Here is a 24,052-nt window from a genome sequence, read left to right on the forward strand (position 1 = left end):
TAGGTGGCCCATCGTGAAAGGTCTTCCCAGTCCATGATTCAGAAAAGGCTTCTCCTTCCCGTGAACCACAGAGGTTTCACGGGGACAGGGCGTCCAAAGTTCATAGAAATTTGTTCCCAGGTAGTTGAGCTTCTTAAGACACCTAGGCTTTTTGGCTTGACTGACCCAAGGCTCAGCCAAGCCTGAGTTTCAGTTGCCTCCTCCCAACATAGGACAATTGGATCAAACAGTGGAGCTTTTAAAAAATAAACCAATTTGGGCCTCACTCCCAATCTGGTAGATCAGACTGACCATAGGGGTGAAGTCCAGGCATGTGTGTCCCTCAGCTCTCTGGGTAGCCACTAAGAACTTCTAGATGGTTCTAAGGCCCCTTCTATCCAGAGTGTGTGCTGATGGCAGGCTCAGCCTCCATTGCTCTGGTCAGTCGACAGGTGTTTATCGGATGCTTGCTAGGGGGTGGGCGGAAGGATAGCCACCGTGCTGGAGGCCAGGGACCCCACAGGAGAGCGTTAGCCAGGCTCGCTGCCTTCAAAGAGTTTGCCATCTAGTGCAGACAAGCAATCAGGTACCAGAGCGAGAAATTCCCAGGCGGGATAAGCTATGAAGAGAATGGAACAGGGCCACGCAGTGGAGCCACTGAGAGGGTAGCCCTGGGAAGGCATCTCGAAGGGAGGCTCTGAGGGGCTGGCATCTGAGAAGTGAGAAGGAGCCGCCAGGCAGAGAGCTGTGCTCAGAACATGGGCCGTGAGGCTGCAACCCACTCAAGGAACAAGTATGAAAAGAAGGCCACAGTGGTTGGAGCATAAAGACGAGGTCAGCCTGTAGAGAAGCAGGAAGGATGTGCAGTGGTCAGATCTCCAGCCTTGACCATGAGCGTGCATGTGGACCTCCAAGTGCCATGGGGAGCCACTGGGGAGCCACTGGGGAGCCATGGGGAGCCGTTGGGGAGTCACTGGGGAGCCATGGGGAGCCGTTGGGGAGTCACTGGGGAGCCATTGGGGAGGCATTGGGGAGCCATTGGTGGGCAGAGCCACTGTTGGTTTTGTTTGATTTCTCAAATGAATTGGTTGTCTCTGATTCACAGTGTCATTCTGGCTGCTCTATGGTACCTGACAGGGAGGACTTATGAAATTATTACTTAGTATTTGGCCAAGTACTAATTATTACTTAGTATTTGGCCTTCGTATAAGGCCAAGTAGGCCTTACTTTTTAAATTGAGAATAACTCACACGCCACCAAATTCACCCTTTCAGAATGTACAACGCAGTGGTTCTCAGTATATTCACGAAGCTGCGACGCGACTCTGTCTCTGTGGTGATAATACATCACCACTATCTGCTTTTAGGACTTAAGAATAATTGGCTTCAAACTGCAAAAATGTGACAGTATAAGAAATCATAGTACCAACAACAGAGTGAGAAGAGAAGCCTTGACTGGAATTACAGAGAAGACATGAAGACTCTTCCCGTTCAGCACATGCAACACAACTTCCTGTGAGGACGGAGACTTTCCACGTCTATGCCGTCCAGAGAGGTAGCCACTGGTCACATGGGGCTGCTGAGCATTTGAAATGTGACTAGTACGGCTAACTGGATTTTTTTTATCTAATTAAATTTAAATTTAAATTTAAAGAGCCACATGTGGCCTGCCATATCGGACGGAGCAGCTGTATGGCAACATACAAATTCAGCCTTATCTGAGATCGTTACCCCCCTCCGCCCCGGTCCCCTAGCTCCCTCGTTTCCAAAATGATTGAAATTTTGAAACATATGCTGTACAAATTGTTGTATTTGAACTTAATCCTCACTACAAAGAAAAAGCTGCAGAGTTCCCACAAGGAATCCAGATGACGGGGTGGGGGTAAAGGCATACGGATTAGGGGAGCCTCTTCTGGAAATACATCTGAGTGGGGGTCCCTTTGGTTGGCACCAGGCATGGGTGACATCTGTACACTCACAGGAGGGCCAAAGGAAGTTGTGAGCTTGGCCTCGGCTTCACAGCCCCCAAAGACTAAAAGTAATTCCAAAGCCGGAATATTCCGGAGGGCGTCCAAGTGAGGCTGTGGGTTGTGGGTGACAAGAGCAAAATTGCCCTTTCTGGGATTCTATCCCCAAACTATCCGTTAAGAAGAACCAGAGAGCCCTGAGAGACTATAAACTCTCATGCTTAGACTCAATATGTTTCTTCCCCTCAAAGTTTCAGTTAAGCTGTTTCTTTTACTTAAAAAAAAAGTCTCCAGCAGCTTTGCTTCCCCCTCCCCCATGATGTGCTTTTCCATCTTTCAGAAGAAGAAGGGTAGCTCAGGAGTGCCTGTTTTCATTGCTCTTTATTTCTTGGGGGGTCCCCCCCTTCTGTTTAACCACCATGGTTTGCAAATATGAGACATACATGAAGACAAACCCATTTAAGATGCTTCTTATCGTAAGGCTTCCTGTACTGTTTTGGAGCAAAAATAAATCCTTGGTATTTATTATGTATGAAGTTATGAAAAGATGAGATGGCCTTCAATGAATATTTAATATTTCCCCATAAAACCTGACATGCTGGGGAGACCAGAAATACTCACTGCTTGATAAACTTAGAAGAAAAGAATAATCGACCTCTAAAATTGCAAAATTTTAGGACAAGTGCACAAATGGAGACAGAGATCCCATAGCTCAACATATCCTAAAGTTACGTCTTTAACTAATTTAGACATTGACTATATCATGTCGTGACCTCCTACTCTGACGCGTGTATCTTCCTGTGACCTGGAAAGCCAGGTTCACATCTGGAATCCTCAGGCCAATCCAGAGTTCCATGCTGGAATGTGGCATAATCGGGGAGCCAGCCTGTCACCCCCGTCCAGGGCTGGGTGATGGACCCCGCTCTCCATGTGCCTGGGCTCTATGTCATCCCTCTGATCCCTCGGGCCTGGGGAGCACACCTGGTGCTCCTGTCCACACTAGGGAGGACGGACCCCCGGGAGAGACACGTCCCATGTGTAGGCTTGGGCATTTGAACGAGGAATGCTGGGGTTCCACGTGCCCAGAGAACAATCTAGAAGACTGGACATCTTCCTTGCTCTATGGAGAAAGGACATGGCTCAAGGATGGTCGGGTGGTGGGGGTGGGGCGGGATTCTAAATCACAGAGTCCAGGGCACGGGCCCTGGTGGCCGGTTCTAAGGGCAGCACCGAACCTCCTAAGAGCAAGCTAACCCTTTCAATGCCTCTGTGTCCTCCCTAACAGCCCAGCCAGCCAGCGAGCTGGGGCGGTTCCTACAGCCTCTCTTGGGTCACCCTCCACGACCCGGTTCTCCACGTGGTCTCTGTTCACAGAAATCAGAAGCTTGTAATTCAGTCTTTCCAACCGCCCCCCCCCCCAAGTGCCTGTTATTTATATTTCAGAGCTTTATTGAGAGACCGTTCACCTCCCTGCAGTTCCCCGATTTTCATGTTTCTGGACATTCGCAGAGTCAGGCTGCCGTCGCCACAGCCGTCTGCGAGCATCCTCAGCACCCTGAAAAGGAGATCTGTACCCATGAGCAGTCCCTCCCCTCAACGCCAGCCCCGGGCCACCCCCGGGCCACCCTCTGACCCTACGTATTCGTCTGGTCTTCACGGAGCGACTTTGTAGGCCCAGAGAGAACAGTATAGTCTCAATACATTCGACCGTTTTATTCGTTTTCTCAATAGATGAAGATTTGTGCTTCTCCACCATTAATCTTCTCAACTTTAATGCACGTGCGAATCCCCTGGGGAATCCGGTTAGAAGTCCCAGTGATCCCGCAGGTCCGGGGTGGGGCCTGAAATCCTAAATTTCAGACAAGTGATGCCCATGCTGCTGCTGGTGGGCGGGGGGCGGGGGTCACACTTCTGTGAACAAGGACGTGGATGATGCTGAAGCCACGATTTTAACCGGAGCAGCCTCTGTTTCAGACAGTGTGCCAAGGACGGTCGTGGGGGCGCAGGGGCCGGGCGCGGCCTGGAAGTGCGGGTGCACATGTGTCTGCAGGAAGCAGTGGACAGGGCTTTGCCTACGTGGGCCTCTGTCTACCGTTCTGAACGTGGGGTGGGAGGACCCCCAAGCTTCCTCTTCTTCTCCCTTCTGTCTTCAAGTCCGCCCTCTCCCTGGTTCGTCCTTGTCCCGGTGCCAGCAGCAGAGATGCCACGGGCTGTTTGGCTCCTGTCGGGTTCTCGTGCCCATCAAGGCTGCGAACCCACGTGGCCCCGACCATCTCTGATGCCCCGGGGTCATGGCTTCTGGTCACATAGCACTTGCTGGAAATTGTGTTTGGTGAAAAGAAATGAGAACCACGTTTTCCACACTTTGGTGTCTTCGGGGAGTTGGCTGTCCTTAGGTGTAGGGACCGTGGTCCCTGTTGGCAGGGGCAGCGGTATCTGAGGCACGTGGCGCCCGGTGACGGAGCAGAGCTGGAACCCAGAGCCTTTGGGTTTGTTCCGCGTGGGTCACCGTCCGCGAAACAACTCGCTTTCTCTGGGTTTCATCAAATTGTTTTTGTTTCTGTGGTTTCTCGCCAAATAGCTGTAGCATCAGATCCCACATGACTAAGCCGAGGCCCCACAACAGAAACCGAGCTTCCTTCGTCCTCCGTGATGGCCCTGGGGGACCCCCAGAGCGTCCAGCTTTCATTTCAGATGTGAAATGGGGGCATTAGCGAGGCTCACGTGGGTTCGTGGGACTGTGGGTGGCAGAGGGGGTGGGTGTAACGCCCCGAGGAGTGCAGCGTGGGAGGAGGCCCGGTGGGCCTGTGGCAGCCTGTTTGCAACCAGCCCTTGGAGGGAAACTCACTGAGAAATGACAGGACCATCTGGAGGCCCGTGGGGGCCAGTTAGAGCGCGTGTGACCAGGTCACTTCCCGGCCCACGGTCCACGGCTCCTGTCACCCAGCCTCCTCGTGAGGGCCTAGGACTCCACTGACCGGCCCTGGCCTTCCCCTGGCCCCGCTTCCGCAGCTCCCCTTGTGGCCCTGTACGCTCTAGCTTCCTGGACACCTGCAGCCCAGGGACACTGTCACTGGCTACCTCCATGGCTCTCCCCATGCCTCTGCTTCAGCTAAAGGCCCCTCTTCCCTTTGTCGTCTGTCCCAGTTCCTTCCAGTCATCCTTCCAGGACGGCTTACTTGCCTCCCCTATGATGTCTTTGTCTTTTATTTCTTTGACTTATTATGTTTTTTAAAGTAGGCTCCATGCCCCCCAGCACAGGGCTCGAACTCATGACCTGGAGACCAAGACCTGGGCTGAGATCAAGAGTCGGATGCCTAACCGACTGAGCCACCCAGGCACCCCAATGCCTTTGTTTTTTTTCAATCATCTTCTTTCCCTCCTCATATTCTACAATTGGGTACTTTGACATTTTCTTATTATTTATACTGTTGATAAAAGCAATGCAAATGCAACTATTTAATGAACACATACTGAGTGTCTGATGTGCTGTAGTGTGGTTTACACGAGGGACTTTTCCAAACATCTCTGCAAGGGAGCTGGTGTTAGGCTCGCTGCACAGATGAGAACATGCCCACTGCAAGGTGAGGACACACCCACTACACAGGTGAGGACACACCCAGTGCACAGGTGAGGACATAGACATGCAGAGGTGAGGATATATACACCGCACAGGTGAGGACACACATCCACTTCACAGATGACACAGTCCAGACCTCCCAGAGCAGCTGCAGCAGATCTGTCAGTGGACCCAAGGCAGCCTAACACCCAGAGCCTCTCAGGTGCCAGCTGGATCCACGAATCCCAACCGGAGCAGCCAGAGCTGGTGCAGGAGGCTCGGGTGGTGAGCAAGCCCCCAGCACCTCCAAAGCCCTTGAGACCTGGTCTCACCTGCTGCAAGATGCATTATGGGACCGTTTGCGTGTGTGCCTCTGGGTCATTGTTCCTTCAGCAGGAGGCTTTGTGGCCCCCGGACAGCCTCAGTGTCCCTGAGGCCTTTGGATAATCTGGCAGAGACTTGGGATCACCGGGGATAAGAACCAAGCAAACAGTAATACCAAGAAGTATAAACAGGTGGTTGTGGGGAACATTGTGGGTGGGCGCTCATTTGGTCGGGGAAAGGGCCGCGTAATGGGGCCTGCAGGTGCCCCAGCAGGGTGGGCAGGGGCCTTGTCGCTCCCGGCTGTGACGCAGGCCATCCCGCAGGCTCGCTCGCTGTCTTGTCTGCCTGCGAATCTGCCGTGAGAACCGGTGGGTCAGGGAGTGGATGTCGGTGAAGGGAGCACTTTTAAGAAGGTGACGGCCAAAATCACCATCTAGAGTAATATTCAAGGACCTAGGAAATAAACCAGTGGAGATATCCAAAGGGGCTGAGTCCTGGGGGTGGGATAATGGGTTGTTTTTACTTTGCTTTTACGTAGTTTTTGGACTCCCACATGTTCTCCAGTAAAATGTGTCGATCAGAAACAAGACCAAAAAAACATGATAATCAGATAATCAGGAAAAAACAAAACAAAAAACCCCCAAGTGATATAATAATAATAATAATAATAATAATAAAAGCCCAAACCTTGAACTCAAAAATACTAAAGGTAAAACAAAACGAAACAAAAAATCAGCCTTCCCAAGGTACAAAGAGACCGGAGTGTGCCAGGGACTGGCCGGGTGGGGAGGCCCATTGTTCCGACCCAGCGTGGCTTTCTTCTCAATGTCCTTTCATGTGTGCACACACCATTGCAAAGCTTTTCCTAAGTTTATTTTTGCGACCGGCAGCTTTAAACGGGCTCGGAGAGAACCTTCTAGAGGGAACTGCAGTTTGAAAACATGGTGAAGGCTGATGGGACCTCTTGCCCAGCTCAAGGGCAGGGTGGAGGGAGCCAGGCTCTGGGCAACGTGCTCCTCCTCCCATCTTGCCATCTCCCCCTCTGATGCCCTCTGCCCCTGACGGACTGTGCCCCAGGGAGCCGGGGAGGGGGGGTCAAGACAGAAAAGTAGCCCCAAAGTCCTGTCTTTACCATCTCTTTCCTGGAGAGCTGGATTCAAGGAATGAGGACAAGGTAGCAGGGAGAAGGCTTTTCCTTCCTCCTCCTCCGTGTCCACACCCGCCCCCCACTAACACGAGAGCCTCGGACAAGCATACCTCGGAGTCAAAAATGCTGTGCCCAGGGCGCCGGGGGCTCAGTGGGCGAGCGGCTGCCCTCGGCTCAGGTCATGACCCCGGGGATCCCGGGATCGAGTCCCGCGTCGGGCTCCCTGCGCCTCGGGGAGCCTGCTTCTCCCCCTGCTTGTGCTTGCTCTCTCTCTCTAAAATAATTTTTTTTTCCTTTTTAATGCTGTGGCCATTTTGCCCAGAGAAACAAGAAAGCAGGAAAACCTCAGGATTTTAAAAAAATGCCCTTGACTTTGGTTGCAAAGCTGTTGGACTTGGTTTTCCTTTTTGTCTGCCTTCCATGTGTTTTTAAAATCTGTAGATGTCAAAAATCACCACGGAGAAAACCTTCCGTGTGCCCGAATAAGTCTCTTACATTTCGATGGCGCCTTTTAATGCCGCAGAAAATGTGTTGTTTTTTTTAAGGGAAAGAGGAACGGGTGGGGTGAGTTGGTGGCGCCCGTTGGGGCAGCCCAGGGCAGCCCGGGCGTGGAGCCTTCCAGGTGCCGGATTCTGACCGGATTCTGACCGCGCCGGCGGGAGGGGGCGAGGCCCCGGATTAGAGCTAATGAACTCCCAGTTTGTAGGACGCCTTCTGGAACGCACAGCTCTTCCAAATGTCATTTTGATAAGTTCATATAAAGGAATCAGAAACAGCTGCACCAGAAATCCCCCCAGTACGCGAGGGCTTACCGATCACCGGGAAGAGAGCTGGGGACAATGTGTTTCAGGTTTTAGCAGATCCAAAATGTTTTGAAAAACAGTTAAGTTCTTAACACATTCTGAGAATTTAAAGGGCAGCTGGTTCTCCCTCCCCCCCCCCACCTTCCCCCCTTCAAAAATGGGAAAGGCTGTTTCTGTTGTGTGTGGGTTCCTGCTGTTCCTGCCGCCCCAGGAGGGAATCCTCCCCGCAGAGGCCACCTCCCGTCCCTCCCTCGTGTCTGCAAAGCGCTGCTCCCTCCCTCCGTGTCTCCGATTCCTTGATTTGCTTCCTAAGCACAGACTCGTGAGTGTCCGGCGCAGGGCTCTGAAGGTGATCAGATGAGACCCGGTTCTCTCAAGTCATGGGATCTGTTTCCAACTTCGTGTGGGGCACTGCTGCCACCGCGGGTCACTTGTCACAATTCTGAGAATTTCACAATCTGTGATACCTACCCGTCCGCTCTTTCTGCTGGTGCCCGAGAGCCAAGTCCTGAGGGAAAGAAAAAGAAGAGATCAGGGGCCCCTGGGGGGGGGGGGGGGTTCAGGGCATGACCCCAGGTCCCAGGATCGAGTCCTGCATCGGGCTCCCCGCAGGGAGCCTGCTCCTCCCTCTCTGCCTGTCTCTGCCTCTCTCTGTGTCTCATGAATAAATAAAATCTTTCTAAAAAAAGAAAAAGATATCTGATGTTCAGAGGATGAGCTGGAAGGTGACGGATTGGGCAGGAGGGGAGAAAAAACAAAGTTCAAACCCCATGAGAACCCCCCCTCAAAAAAAAAAAAGCCCTTCCACCCCTCCTCGCTTATTCTCAGACATGGGGGGGGGACGGTGGGGGGCAGGGGTCCCGACAAATGCCAGGGAAGCAGATGGAGGTGGATCGTGGGCAGTTCCCTCTCAAGCTCTTTTACCCAAAGAAGCTGCCCTTTTACTTTATTGACTCTCGGCGTCACCATCCTGAAACTTTAACCACCGAGTGCCGGGCAGTGTCGGTGAGATCACCCGGCTTGTAATTCTATCTGGACGTGGGGGTGAAAGGAGAAACCGGTGCTCATTCTTGTTGCTTCTGTGTCCCCTTCGAGGACACTGCCGCCGTTTCCCAGGCTTGCTAAGCCATCATCGCTTCTTGTCTTTGTAGGTTGGACGGTCTTGATGCCTTGAACCTAAAAAAAATAATAATAGAGGCACCCGGGGGGTTCAGTGGTGGAGCCTCTGCCTTCGGCTCAGGCCGTGATCCTGGGGTCCCTGGATCGAGTCCCACGTTGGGCTCCTGCATGGAGCCTGCTTCTCCCTCTGCCTGTGTCTCTGCCTCTCTCTCTCTGTGTGTGTGTGACTATCATAAATAAATGAAAAAAAATTTAAAAAATAGTTAATTAGAAGTGATGGAAGCATATTAGTAAATAGGTGTGAATTCCGGGAAAACCGCGTGTCTCCCTGGCTGTGGAAGCAGCGGGCCGCCCCCTCCCAATTTAAGTGCAGCGCGGCTTATTAATGGTATTTTGCCTTGAGGTCTAAGAAATTTTAGAAACCCCAAACCCAAAGAATTAAAGCAGGGCTTCTTCTCACTCTTTCTGAGCCAAAATGCGTTCGTCGTCTTGTCAGGTGGGTCAGACCCTGCTGTCCCCCCGCCACTGTGTCGGTGCCTCCCCGCGGCCACCCTCCCCGCCACGTGCCTGGTCCCCACTTCGGGCGTTTCACTAAGTGCTTTCTGCCCCCTCAGACCCCAAGGAACCACGCACCTCGCCCCCGGGCTCCACTCACCCCCCCTCGGAGGGCAGCCCCAGCACGCACCTGTCACCTGCTTTGAGGTCTCCGTGTCGCTCGCTCGCCCACTGCCAACCTTGCATCACGGTCGGTCCACGTAGACGCGGCCTCTGTGTAGGAAAGATCTGCAGGTTTCAGGTCGCCTTTGGGGGGGGGGGAGCCTTCGCCCGGCCAGCGTCTCACGGGCCTCGAGAGAGCGAGTGTTGCATGAAGCTTCCCGCGGTGGTCGTGGCAGGTCCCCCAAACCCGGCCTCGGAGGTGGCGGGACCGAACCTCTGCGAGTCGTAGATTCCGGTGAAAGCGGCGCCGCGCTCCCTGGGCCCCTCCGCCCGGGGCTCTGGGCCCGAGCTTCCCCGACACCCCAGGCCGGACACCCCAAGGCCCGGCCGCAGGGCCAGTGGACGCTTAGCCCCGAATCTTGCCTTTCGGGACGTTGCCCCAGGCACGGAAGGCGTTGTCTGGGGAGGCTCCGGGATCCGTAGGTGGCGAATACCCTGGCCGCCCCGGCCGCCCCCCGCACCCCACAGCCCCAAGCCGGTCATGGGCAACAGTCCCGGGGCCTTGTCACGAGGCTTCCCCGCAAACGGATGAACGAGTGGGCGGGGGCAGCTGTGGGAGCGCAGATCGGACTAGGAACGACAAGGAAGTTCCCAAATTGGGTTAAAAAAATCAACTTCCAAAACCATTGATCTTAATAGGATATATGGGATATTTCCTTCTTGGTTTTTATCTTTCCTTTCAAAAAATAATAATAAAGCAAATCGCTTTTTCCTCTTTAACAGAGAATGAGGCGAGGACAGATGCTCCCGCTGCAGACCTTAGAGAACCTTGTTTTCAACCCAGGATCCTGCAGGATTCTGAGAGCGGTGCAAAGGCTCTTTGTAGGGAAATAGGGCTTGCTGGTCTTCACTGTGATGGTCTGAGAGGTGAGGAGTGTTCTCCAGACTTCAGGACTCCTTAACTAATATTGGGTTCCTCATTCAGGAGTTTATGCAAACGCTTCTCGAAGGAAGGCAAGGAGCACGAGATGGCTTCCTTCTTTCCTCCTAATCAGTTGGTTTCACAATCCCGCTGCGATCTCCGTGGGGCCTCTCTTCCAGTGCCTTCCCCTTGGTACCTCCTGCCACCGAGCTGCTCGTCTGGGCTCAGTTCCTACGTTCAGTGTTGTAGGATCATCCCTGGGCCCCGCCGTCACATTCTGGTTTGTCACCAGCATTTTTACCTGTTGCGTTGCTCACGCTACCTTCTGCTCCTAAACACCCACTGAGAGGATTAAATCTGAGAGCTTGGCTTTGACTTTAACATTCTTCGGGGGGGGCTGGCCTTCCTACACGAAGCACGGCCGGCCCGTGGCTGGGCAACGGGGTGGCCTACGCCCCACCTGGGAGCTCCGGAGAAAGCTCGGCCCTGCCCCACGGGAGCTACATCACGAGCTGCGTTTTTAATAAGATGCAGGTGATGCACCTGCACATACTTAGACCTGAGAGGCATTTCCTGAGGCATCTTTACTGCTTGCATCAGCACCTGCGGCCCGCAGTGCGGTTTTTTGTCTGTCGGGCTCCGCGTGCATCATCAGCAATACTGAGTGGATCCTGCCGGCGTCCCTAGGTGATAAATGTGTTATTGTTCCCACTTACAGGAGGACCAACTGAGGCCCAGGGGGTCAGGTCGTTGGTGTGACCCGAGTCAGGTAGCGTGTGGTGGCCCTTAGCTCTGGAGCCCGTGCTCCTGACCTCGGGGCCTCGTCTCTCCAGGCCATCCGCTCTGTGTTCGGTGGCTTCTTTCCCATCAGCCTGTAAAAATCCTCTGAGGAAAAGCCGTGGTTGGGGCGCCTGGGGGGCTCCGTCGGTGAGGTGCGTGCCTTGGGCTCAGGTCACGATCCCAGGGTCCTGGGGTCGAGCCCTGCATCCTGCTCCCTGCTCAGCCGGGCATCTGCTTCTCCCTCTCCTCCCTGCTCATGCTTTCTCTCACTATCCTTTCTCTCCCTCTCTCTCAAATAAATAAATAAATAAAATCTTTTTTAAAAAAGCCATGCTGAAGGGAATGCTGCTGTCTGGTGTGTTTTATAAAAGAGCTTTGGGCCTTAAAGTTATTTTTTAAGGAAGACCACGCCCTACCCCATATAGATTTGACCTCCCTCAGCCCTCGAAGATGGGCTTCCTCCCACTGGCATGTAACGTGCCCTTCCTGGAGCCTTCATGGCCCGACGCGGAGCCCTTCGGGCTTTGTCGAGGTAGAGGACTGCCTCACCCCTGACCTTTGGAAAACAGTCGCGTGTACAGCTCTGATATGAATAAAAATTTGATGACATTGGTCCGAGTTTATCAAATCCTTTAAAGGCCTCAAGGTCGGCATACCCGTAGCCAGTGTCCTCAGGGCCCAAGATTGATTACAGAAAGGTGTGTGCGATCCGACACCGAGGAAGGCCAGCCGTTTTCAAACAGATTTCTGGCCTGTTTCCAGGAGACCTTCCAGAGAAAGACTTGGGGTGCAGCATGGCCTGGCCTGACATTAGGGGTCCTGCTAGGCTTCCCCTCCCTTTCAACCTGCTAGCCCAGTATTCTTTTATGTAATAGGCCCTGGGATAACATTCTCCTTAAGGGGCCTTTCCCTACCTGCTATTATTATTATTATTATTATTATTATTATTTATTTTATATATATATATTAAAAAGCTACTGAGCTAATCCAACCCCATCTTTTGCAGCCCAGGCCACTGAGGTGCAGAAAGGCGAATCGACTTCCAAGGTCACATATTGTTTTGCTAAAAGCAATTCCTTGTATTTGTCCTGTGAGAGCCCGGGTGCAGGGCCAGCTGCCCAGTCCGCTCAGGTTCGCCCCCTGCTGCCTGGGTGGGCCCGACCTGCCCCGCCGCTGGCCCGGCCCTGTCCTCCCCGTCCTCCCCATGCAGTACTCACAAACCCAGGTCGGGTGTCCACGAAGGGGGTGCAGAGCCGAGCCAAGAGCCCTGGATCCGCGCCTTCTTCCTCTTCCCGGGAGCGGCCAGCCGGCCTGGTTTCCCCTCCTCCCCACTTATTTCTGCATCGAAGGAGCCTTGCGGGGAACACGGGCTGCACCGTTACCGGCAAAATAGAGCAGCTCTCCTCCCTCCCGAAGGCCCTGACCAGCAGCCCCACCGGAGGAGACGGCGGCAGAGGAAATTGGAACCTAAAAAAATGGGGGGGGGGGTTGTTTTTTGTACCCATGGAAACACTTTTTGTTTTCTTAGCTTTCCAGAAAATAAAGCAATAAGCAAAACACGCAAATACGAATGTCAGTGACGTTTTCCAGTTAGTGATAATGGACATGGGGTCCTTTCCATCTTATCCTCCCTCTTTACTAGAAACTTCTGCGTTTGGCTTCGCGGCCCACGAGGGGCATGTGGAGAAGTACCTGATTTCTGAAAGAAGCTCTCCACCCACCTAAATATTCGATGCCTTTATGATTTTTTAAAAAGATTTTATTTATTTATCCCTGAGAGACACATGAGAGACACAGAGGCAGAGACCCAGGCAGAGGGAGAAGCAGGCTCCCTGCGGGGAGCCCGATGTGGGACTCGATCCCTGGACTCTGGGGTCACGCCCTGAGCCAAAGGCAGACGCTCCACCACTGAGCCCCCCAGGTGCCCCCTGCCTTTATGATCTTTTGTCTAAAAACTTAGCTGCTGATCCCTGCCCCCTGGGTCCGTGGCCCAGAGACCGTGGCCCAGGCTGGCCTGTCGGGCCCCGTGAGGGGCTGGTCCTACAGAAACAAAGAAGCAGGGGCCTGGGACCTGGTCTCCACCTCCCAGCTTTGAGTCTCCCCCCTGCCCCTGGCTTCCTCTCCCATTTCTGTGTCCGCTCCCCTGCTTCCGCTCCCTCTCATCGTTCCCAGTGGGACCAGCACAGACACTGGCGTTCTCATTATTCCCAAAGCTGTGCTGAAGTCCGTCGCCGTGGACTCTTGTTCTGCGTAGACAAGCACCTGGCTTCTGCTTAGGCACATCTAGTTCCCAAGGATCTGGAGGCCGGTGCTGGCTCTCCTGCTGCTTAGTTACATATTCAGAGATGTCCTCTAGAAACTCCTTTGGGTGTCCTATATAGGCGCTGGTATTTTTAGTTTCCCTTTTGCTGCATCTGTTCCTAAGAAGATTTAGAGAATTTCTAGCTCTCCTCAGAAAAGGAGAATTCCTAAGAGATGGTGAAAGGCAGGTCTACAGATTCGCGCGAATAGTCGGTCACCCTGGGAGGTTTGCTGTCAGCCCCACGGCCTTGCCGTTATTTAATAGGACTGAGGTATTGAACTTGGTGTCCAGGACGTCTCTAGGGTAGGGAAATGGTTGTGGCGGAGTGTGTATAATGTCCTGTGACATTGGGTGTCATGAGGGGCACCTGGGTGGTTGAGCATCTGCCTTCGGCTCAGGGCGTGACCCCAGATACCAGGATCGAGTCCCCCGTGGAGCTCCCTGCAGGGAGCCTGCTTCTCCCGCTGCTTGTGTCTCTGCCTCTCTCTCCAGGTCTCTCATGAATAAATAAAATTAAAAAAAAAATACCTCTAGGTATCATGAAATGACACAAGGGAGGAGTGTGATTCCCTTTTCACAGTTTGGGAAATTTCTCCCCGTAAAGCTTCAAGGCGGGACAGGTTACGGGGTGACTGGGTGTACGGCGGCCGCAGGCTAAGATACCGTTTATGTACAAAAGGGCTTGTGACAGGCTTTGCCTCAAGGACAGGCCTGTCGGATGTGCATTTATGAAACAGAAGCCGAGATCAGCCCTCCTATCAGAGTGAGAGAGGAGTTTGTCATTTATGTGTCACAGTTTGATTTTATTGGTCCTCGTCCTGCAGTTCCAGCCATAGTATCTTGGCAGAAAGGCAAGGACCATAGACTTCTTCCTTATTTAATTCATTTTGGGGACCATTGCCTCTCCTACCTGGGACGGCTCTATCACCATCCTAACTTGAGTTCACTTAGACGTTGCGTTCGTGCCCGAAGAGACGTGAGTTTCTAGCTTATCGCCGCGCCACGCACTCCTTGGCTTGGGGCTGAATCCTTGAACTTCCCGTGACTGGAGCAGAGAGCAGTGTCACCTTCCACCTGAGTCACAGGACCCTGGAGGGGACGCAGAGATGCTGGAATAGAACCGGGAACCTCTTAGGAGAGAGGAATGCGTACTTGGCAGGCAGCCAATGGTGTCAAGTACAGTTAATTTCTTCCAATTTTCAAGGTCATTTTTTTTTTTGTATTCCTTAAATATAAAAGTAATCTTGGCTTTTTCCCAAGGCCTCCAACACAGTATTGGTCCTTTAAGCCTTCATTCCCTCAAACGGTCCTCTTTGCCCCCCAAGAGTCTCCTTGAAGCCAGGGACCAAGCGTGGCTCATCTTGGCACTCCACTCAGGTTCTGGGTCGTGGTAGGCACAGAAGGAATATTTGCAGAATAAATGCATGCAACGTGGTGCCAGGATTCAATGACTCCAGACACTGTGTGAAACAACCAGGAGCCAATATACAGACCTCGGAGAGTCCCTTTCCCGATTACCCCTGTAATAGGGCTGCCTCTTCTTCCCATTTTCATTGTCAGCATTTTGCTTTGAAGTTATTTTTTATATAGTTTATGACCACCATTAGTAGCATATGAACTTTTTTTTTTTTTAAGATCTTATTTATTTATTCATGAGAGACACAGAGAGGCAGAGACACAGGCAGAGGGAGAAGCAGGCTCCCTGTGGGACTTGATCCCAGGACCCCGGGATCACACCCTAGCCCAAAGGCAGACGCTCAACCACTGAGCCACCCGGGGGGGGGGGCCAAGGACTCTATTTTTTAGATTTATTTCACAGGGTGACAATGTTTGTGTTACCTCGTTGCTAATCTATCCTAATTTCATGGCGTTTGTTGTATTTTAAAATAGATTGCTTATTCCTGTCTTTACCCCGTTAAGTCTTTTATTTCCCCCTGCCTACTGCTAGGATAAGAGAGAAGGAAGGGATGGTTGAAAATAGGATTACGACTCAGCAGATCCTGCGTGTGCTTCTTGTGTTGCTTACACCATCCCGGGACTGGGTTCACTCGACCCAGTCCAAATAACGATATTCATGGGCATGTGATTTTTCCAAAGTCCCTACTGGTTATCCACGGCTGCTGTAAGTAATGACCACCTGTTTAGGGGCTGCAAACGCCACCAATGTATTCCCTTTCGGCTCTGGGGGTCAGGATTCCAAAACAGCTCTTATTCGGACAAAACGAGGCATCATCAGGGCAACGTTGCTTTGTGAGGCTCGGGGCGGGGGGTGGGAATCTGTCCCCTTTCCTTCTTCCAGCTTCCAGAGGCACCCTTCATCCACCAACCTGTGGTTCCTCACCCCGTCGTCTCCTTGACTTACTTGCCTCCTCCTCCTCCTCCTCTCTGGTGATGAGCCTGGGGACCACGCTGGCCAGGTGATCCCTGCATCTCCACATCATTAATGACACCACAGAGTCCTTTCTGCCACGGGAGGCAGCACATTCACGGATCCCTTAGGATGTGGGAGATCTCTGGGGACACTATTCCACCTGCCATAACCCTAGACCCCAGAGCGTCTTAACAGATCTTTTATGTACAAAGGGAAGAAAAGGCTTCGGCTCTTTGGGTGCCTTGTCCTGATACCCTGTCTTGGATGTTATGTCATGTTCCGAAGGACTAACCGCTTCTGTGTTTCGTGGGCAAGTCGGGGTTGGCAGATGGTCAACAGCGGTGGCCGGGGTGATGGCAGTGATGCTGTCGTTACATGACGGAAGCGCCCTGGCAGTCGAGAGCGAGGGAGTTCTAGAGAGAAGCATTTAAAACTTGTCAGAGGAACTCAGAGTCTTTTAACTTTTGTCTTTCAGCCTTATGTGCAGAAGTATGTTGTGAAGAATTATTTCTACTATTACCTATTCCGATTTTCCTGCCGCTTTGGGTCAAGAAGTGTTCTACATCACCTTCCTTCCGTTCACTCACTGGAATATTGACCCTTTTTTATCCAGAAGGACTGATCATCGTATGGGTTGTAAGTATGCTCATTACTCAGCAACCGCTGCTGCTCTTGCAACAACTACCTGCTTGGCATTCGAGTACTTTGCACATCTGTTTTTGTTTTTTAATCACTTAGAGTTGAGTTTTTATATGGTTATTTTGGAAAAAAAATAATAGGAAAAATTCAAAAGTGACAAACACAACTTGCTTGCAAGAATGAACAAACCTGTGATTCATGTGCATTGGCACACCCCTCTGTTTGGGTGAAGAGAGATGAGAGAAGAGAGATGATGTGACGTGCAGAGGAGAAAGAAAGGATTTCTGAGAAGCCAGGGAGGGGCATAAAATGCGTTCTCCCAAGAGGCCGATTTTAATAGTTTGACCAAAAATTGAAACTAGAAGCTGTTAATTAATAATTCCCAGTGGTCTTGGAAGACCATGTAGTAGGGCACCTGGGGGGCTCCGTGGGTTAAGGGTCTGCCTTCAGCTCGGGTCACGATCCCGGGGCCCTGGGTAAGCCCCACATCAGCTCCCTGCTCAGCGGGGAGTCTGCTTCTCCCTCTGCACCTCTCCCTGCTCGTGCTCGCACGTGTACGCTCAGTCTCTTTCTCTCTCTGAAATAAGTAAATCTTAAAAAAAAAAAAAAAAAAAAAAAAGACCACCCCGTGCACAGAACGAGGGGCCTGGCATGTGGGGGGGCTCCACAAGTCGTTGCTTGAACAGGGTAATGCTTAGTCTGCGAAGGTGAAGGTGGTTTAATGAGCAACGGCTTCCTCGAAGGTCAGACTGTTTGACTGGGCGGGGGAGCCCCAGGGCAGGGCCGCAGGCCCGGCTGTCTCCCCAAGCTCCAGGTTCTGTCCCGAGGCCCAGAAGCCCCCGGCCATGCGAAAGGAGCCTGGGGTCCCGCCAGCTCTGCCCTGAGAAGCTGTGTGATCCTAAGCAGATGACTCCACCGCTCTGGGCTTGGTTTTCTCAGTTGTGGTCCAAGTTAGAGCGGCCTCAGCCAGAAGCCATCACGTCACATGTGCTTTAAGGCAGGGGAAGGCAAGTCAGAGAAGTCCTGGCTCGGGACGGGAGGTGTCAGTGGGCGTCCCAGTGTGGCCAGTGGGTGCACTGGGGAGCAGCGGCCCCTTCGCACCACCTGTGACTGCCGTGAAGCAAAACAGGCTAGGGTTGCCAGATTTGGTTTTTTTATGGGAAGCCTCCCATTTTTTTCTTTTTTCTTTTCTTTTCCTTTCTTTTTTATTTTGAATATAGGCTTACATCTTTAAAACATTAAAAGTCAGCTGAACAAAGACTCCTTGAAGTGCACATGTATGAGGCTTGGTTTGAAGCTCCAGCCTAAAGCTTCCACCACTAAGGTCTCTGGGGCTTACGGTTGGGATTCTTTGGTCCCCAATTCTTTTGACATTTTTCTCCTTTTCCCTCCAAAGCCACAGCCATGGGTTGCTTTCCCCAGCTCCCCTGCTCTGAATTCTAGCTCCTGGATGACAGTATGACCTGAGACTGCGGAAGCTTATGCTTCTTGCCAAAGGCCAGTGTGTGTGATGGTGCAGACTCCTCTGAAGTCTGTCGCACACCCGGGGAGCAGGGCCTCCCCTCCGGAGGGGCAGGGGGGTGGGGTGGGGAAGCAAACGGCCCGGCAGCATCTTGAAATGCACCCAAGGTCCCCGTGCTTGAGCTTGCTCCCTGTCGTTTACTTGCTAACACACTGTGTGTGCGTGGGGACGCGTGAACACACAGCACTTTTCCAAGCCTGGTGGTGGCCGAGCGGCGCACACGATGTGACACACGATGTGACCCACGTTTATCACTGCTGACGAGTGCTGGCAGCTGTGGCTGGCTGCTGCCAGGCCAGGAGGAACCGTCCCCTGAGGGCGTTACAGGCCGCCCCATCATCTCGGGAGGTTCTGTTTCACTGTGCCTCCAAGGATTTCCCAAGCAGCCTGTGGTCAGAGAGCGAGCAAATCGAATCCTTGCCCCAGAAAGGACAAGCTCAACCTTCCAGGGGCAGGTTGTCCTGCGCTTTGGAGACCTGTTGCTTGTTTTCAAAAGTGGGGGTACGGTCAGGTCCATTGGCCCCCAGCTCAGGGTTTCATATCCCATGTGGACGCTGGGATCCCCAAGGTGGTGGATTCCTTGGAGTTCCCTGTACCGATGGTGGAGGCCCTCCCGGGAGCAGGGGAGACATAGGGACTGGGATGGGGAAGGACGTCGGGGTAGGGGGGAGAGGGGGAGAGATGGGGGAGGGGGAAGGGAGGGGGGTAGAGGGAGAGGGAGGGGAGGATGGGGGAGGGGAGGGGAGGGGGAGAGATGGGGAGGGGGAGGGGAGAGGCAGGGGAGAGGGACGGGGGAGGGGGAGGAATGAGGGAGGGGGAGGAATGGGGTGGGGGAGAGGGGGAGAGATAGGGGAGGGGAGAGGGGGGCGGGGGAGAGATGGGGTGAGGGGAGAGAAGGGGAGGGGGAGAGGCGGGAGGAGGGGGAACAGGGAGAGATGGGGTAGGGGAGGGAGAGAGGTGGGGTGGGGGAGGGAGGAGACGTGGGGGGGAGGAGAGGGAGAAGAGAGGAGCCCTGTGCTGTGCATAGGTTGTAAGGAGAGATGCCTGATGGCTCGGTGGGGAAAGGGGGAAGGGGGGTAAGAGGGGGGTTGGGGAGGAGGCGGGAGGGTCCTCCCTCTCCTTTGAGCAGAGCTGCAGCCCTGCGGATTCCCCGAATCCGTGCTAACCCCCAGGCCAACCTCCAGGCCGACCCCCGGGCCCACCCCCCCAGGCCCACCCCCGGGCCCACCCCCCAGGCCGACCCCCAGGCCCACCCCCAGGCCGACCCCTAGGCCGACCCTGTCGCCTCCTGGGTGAGCCCCTCCCCGCCCCACTTGCCGGGTTGCAGGTGCGCTCCGCCGCGTCATTGCACCAAAGTTGCTCGTGGTCGTGGGGCGACCGATGCGTGTGCACAGGGCGGCCTAGGCGGGGTCACGGCCCTAGCTGCCCCCCCCCCCCCACGGTGCGGCTTCTAGTGCTTTCACGGGCGCCTGTGTCTGCGCCCTCACTTGGCTTCCTCGCCGTGGGGTGTCAGTGTTCCCATTTTATAGACGGGGATGGTGATGCTTCAAATAAGAACAGCCGCGCCCTGGGTGGAGGCACGTAGGCCCCCTTTGCCTGTTTCCACCGCCTGTAACCCTGCCCAGGCCCCTGACAGGCGCTGATTGCCAGCCCACTCCGGGTCGGGGTGGGGAGCTGAGGTCTAGAGGGATTAAAGAACTCACCCAGGATCACGTTGGGCTCAGGGGATCTCCTCCCGGCTCCCAGGGCCCCCTGTGCTGGAGGCGGCCGCCGCTGTCCTTTCTTAGAGCTAAGTGACATGAAAAGCATCCTCCTTTACCAATTTAAGATTTTATTTATTTGACAGAGGGAGAGCGAGAGCACAAGTAGGCAGAGTGGCAGGTGGAGGGAGAAGGCCCATCCCAGGGCCCCAGATCATGACCTGAGCCCAAGGCAGAGCCACCTAGGTGCCCCCCCTTTTTAAAATTTTCTTAAGAGCTGTTAAAACCAACGCTTTACGCATTAAAATGACTGGCCCAAAGTTATCTTTAAAAAAATTTTTCTTAAGATTTTTTTTATTTTTTATTTTTATTTATTTATGATAGTCACACACAGAGAGAGAGAGAGAGAGAGAGGCAGAGACGCAGGCAGAGGGAGAAGCAGGCTCCATGCAGCGGGAGCCCGACGTGGGATTCGATCCCGGGTCTCCAGGATCGCGCCCTGGGCCAAAGGCAGGCGCCAAACCGCTGCGCCACCCAGGGATCCCAAGATCTTATTTTTAAGTGATCTCTACCCACAACATGGGACTTGAACTTAAAACCCCAAGACTGAGAGTCTCACGTTCTCCCAGCTGAGGCAGCCAGGTGCCCCTCCCCCCCCAGAGTTACCTTGTTCCGCACATTTGCTGTGATTGTGTTTCAGGTTTGCCCATATGACATTTGTGAACTCCGAATTCTACTTAAGTGCCGTTTATAGAACTTTCTTGCCAAGTCGAAGGTACTTTATCCCTGGAACCTTAGACCAGCGAGCCTCCAGTCATGGTTTCCCTCTTCTGTCACTTATCAAGGTGTGTAACCTGGCACGGGACTCGGCCAGTGGACTTCACTGAGCAGAGAAGGCTATTCCACCTAGATTCTCATGAAAACATACAGTAGGTCATGTTTTAGGAAGAGTCGCCGTCCAGAGTGGCCGTCCCCTCTCTTGGCTTCCATTCTGGTGCACTGGCAGCCCCACCAAAAAAATACATAAGCTATAAAATAGTATTGCTGTGTCTCAAAAAGCTGAGAGGCCGTTACATTGAAACTGCATGGTGGTCGGCTTGGCAACATGAGGCAACAATCTCACTTTTTCCTAAATCAAGCCATTCTTTTAGTAAATAGCAATGCAAGTGTTGATACTCCGCTTGATCCTTGGGAAGCTCCGTTTTGTCTGTTCTTATGACATTTTACTTATTTATATGCCACCTCTTTTAAGTTATCTCCTGGCATTCAGAATGAGATGCAAGGGAAAAAAAAAATGGGAGAAGCAAAATTAGGGGAAGTACGGATAAATTAGGAGATAAAGGCCTGGTCTGGAGTGAAATGTTGCCTGCTGATTCAAAGTAGAGCCACAAATTTGTCTTTGACTTAGTCCTGACCAAACCAAAATGAGATTAAGTTACAACCATAGGAAACAACTGGCTTGTTCCTAAGGGAGCAGAACTTTTCCTGACACGCAGAGTTCATAGAATCATTGAGCTTAGTGACGTCTGCTGCTAAATTATTTTCCTAGAAATCGTTTGGTATCAGTACCCCCACCACCAGTGGGAGTACCCATTTTGACTTTTCCTTGTAAACTTTGTGCATCCTCATTTTTCTTTTAATCACCGCTGATTTCCCCAATGGAAAAGTAGTGTCTCAGCTAATTTTCATTTCATAAAGTCTTAGTGAAGATGAAAGCATTTTTCAGAGTTTGATTAGCCATTGGTATGATCTCTTCTGTGAAGTCTGCCTTTTGAGTGTTTTTTAAAGGGGGCTTTGGTTTTTTAATTGGTTTTTTTCACCAGTTATGAAATGATACTCAACTATTGATTTTCCATGGATTAAAGGCAGTAGATCTTTACAGATAAGTTTTTTTTTTTTAGAAGTTTGAGACTTTGGGAAGTGGTATTTAACTTTATGGTATCATTAATATGACTTAAAGTCATCTAAAAGTGAATTTCAAGGCCGCCTGAGTGACTCAGTTAAGTGTCTGCCCTTCAGTTCAGGTTATGATCCTGGGGTACTGGGATCAAGGCCCACATCGGGCTCCACACTCAGCGGGGAATCTGCTTCTCCCTCTTCTGCCCTCCCTCCTTGTCGTCTCTCAAATCTTTTAGTAAAATTGAATTTCAGTGCTTTTATACTGGCTGTTTAGTCTGCACACAGACCTCACCACTCCCTATTGTCTTACCCTTTGTGACCACCCTGGCCCCTTTCAGGCATTTGAATTTGGGATTCCTATTTTCAGGCACCTAATCTTTCTGGCCTGTAGTTTCTCTGGCCATAAATAGCTTATGCAGGTGACCAGCCCTTAGAAAACCTGGTTCTTGGGCAGCCCCGGTGGCGCAGCGGTTTAGCGCCGCCTGCAGCCCGGGGTGTGATCCTGGAGACCCTGGATGGAGTCCCACATCGGGGTCCTTGTATGGGGCCTGCTTCTCCCTCTGCCTGTGTCTCTGCCTCTCTCTCTCTCTCTCTCTCTCTCTCTGTGTGTCTCTCATGAATAAATAAATACAATCTTTAAAAAAAAAAAGAAGAAAGAAAACCTGGTTCTTGCTGCCTGAACTCCAATAAAATTAAAATTTGTCTTTAGTTTTTCCTTGCCTTTTTTTTCTCATTTGTAAACATTTTCCTTGTTTGCAAATATTTTTTTCTCCTTTGCAAACATTGCAAATTTGCAAGTCAGAAAATCTGCAATTTTTTTTACGTGACCTCAAAAGATCTGTTCCCCACTGTATCTTACCTAAATGTGATGATTTTTAAAGAAATTATTATCCAAATGGTTCTGACAGCTTTTCTGGTTGCTGCTTCTGAGCATTTTCAGGCAGAGTTCATCTCTCTCCTGAGAACTCACGGCTTCTGTTGACCCCCGATTGGAAGTGAGGTGTGTACGTGGGGTGGGAGGGGCTGTTTGCACCTGCAGCAGCAGCTTTGAGGTTTGCTCAGAAGCTCCTGGTCCTGTGATACCATGAAAGGAGCAGCGGGCTGATGTTTATAAGTAGTTTTCTTTGGTTTCCAGAAACAGAGACCCGCTCAAAGTAGCTTGGGAAAGGGTTGGGGGGATTTGTTGCAAGATTCCGGGGAATCCGAGGGCCAGGACTTCACGGGGGTTGATGCGGTGGACGGTGTGGTCGCCTCCCAGCGTGAAGCTCTGACCCCACGTACCTGCTGCTTTACCTCTGTTGCCAGGCAGTCACCTCCCAGTGGTCTTTCCCTTTAGATTTTCAAGACCACCTGCCCCGGCTTGTTTTGTACCGTGATCCCTCCGCCTCGTGCCCGTGTATACTTGACTGTTCTTGGTCCAGACAGCTGCTCTGCGGGGCGGGGACAGACGGGGAGTTGGGGCACCAAGCCATGGGCCAGGTTGGGATACCCCGACGTGGACTGCAGCCCTCGCCGTGCAGGTGCTCGAGGCAGGTGACAGTTCCGACTTTGAAATGAAAGGAGCCAGCCTGAGGGTCCTGGGAGGGCTGTGACACGGCCGAGAGTCATCCCTGTCTGCTCCCCGTGTGACCCTTAGACGAGATCCATCCAGGGCGTGGAGTGAGGAGGAAAACAGCCAAAGTTGGGCCAGATAACAACACTTGAATAGACGGAAACCAAATCCACGTCCTCCCCTCTGCGGGCCGACGTGAACGTGGCTTTCCTGAGTGTCTCGTGCACCGTCGAGACCGCCCGGCAGACCGGTGGCCGGGTGACCGTCGGGCTGCCCGCCGTCTGCGGCCCCCTGGACCCAAGCAACGCTTTACGGGGAAGCGCGTCAGTGCACGGTGACTATAGAAGGCACCTGCGTGGCGGACTTCCGCGGCCGGGCCCCCTGTTCCTACTCTGCGGCGTCCAGGTAACTCACCTGGGAGAGCGCTCGTCCAAAAGGATGGGTTTCGGGGGGCCCGTTCCGGCGACTGAACGCTGGCCGGGAGCTCTGTGCTACGGGGCCCACCTGAGACGGCCGCTGGCGCGGTGCCCGCTGTCTACACGGTGTGTAACTGCGGTGGAGTCGAGTGTTATTGTATACAACTGGCCCTGCAGATGGGTGAGGAGGCAGACTGGGTGATTCCCGGGGTCGGGGCGCTGTCCCGGGGGGCGGGGGTCAGAAAGGACACGGAAGCCCAGCCCGTCCCTCTAATTCACCCCCTCTCGGCTGGGGTCGACTTTAGGGCCAAGAGATGACTCTAAATGTGATTAGCCCCTAATCCTCTGTCTAAACCGCGACCGCCGTTCACTTCAAAAGACTGCCCAGCTCTGGC

General features: G+C 52.8%; 1 protein-coding gene across 1 annotated transcript in view; it reads left to right on the top strand.

Annotated features, from left to right (window-relative positions):
• The window catches only part of SGPP2 (sphingosine-1-phosphate phosphatase 2), a 101,781-nt gene that overhangs the window by 23,701 nt on the left and 54,028 nt on the right, over positions 1-24,052 (top strand). Inside the window, 3 exon segments of the mRNA XM_038585872.1 lie at positions 16,405-16,464; positions 16,466-16,546; positions 16,548-16,565. Coding sequence (XP_038441800.1) covers positions 16,405-16,464; positions 16,466-16,546; positions 16,548-16,565 — 159 coding nt within the window.

This window comes from Canis lupus, chromosome 37, assembly GCF_011100685.1.
Source record: "Canis lupus familiaris isolate Mischka breed German Shepherd chromosome 37, alternate assembly UU_Cfam_GSD_1.0, whole genome shotgun sequence".
NCBI lineage: Eukaryota > Metazoa > Chordata > Mammalia > Carnivora > Canidae > Canis > Canis lupus.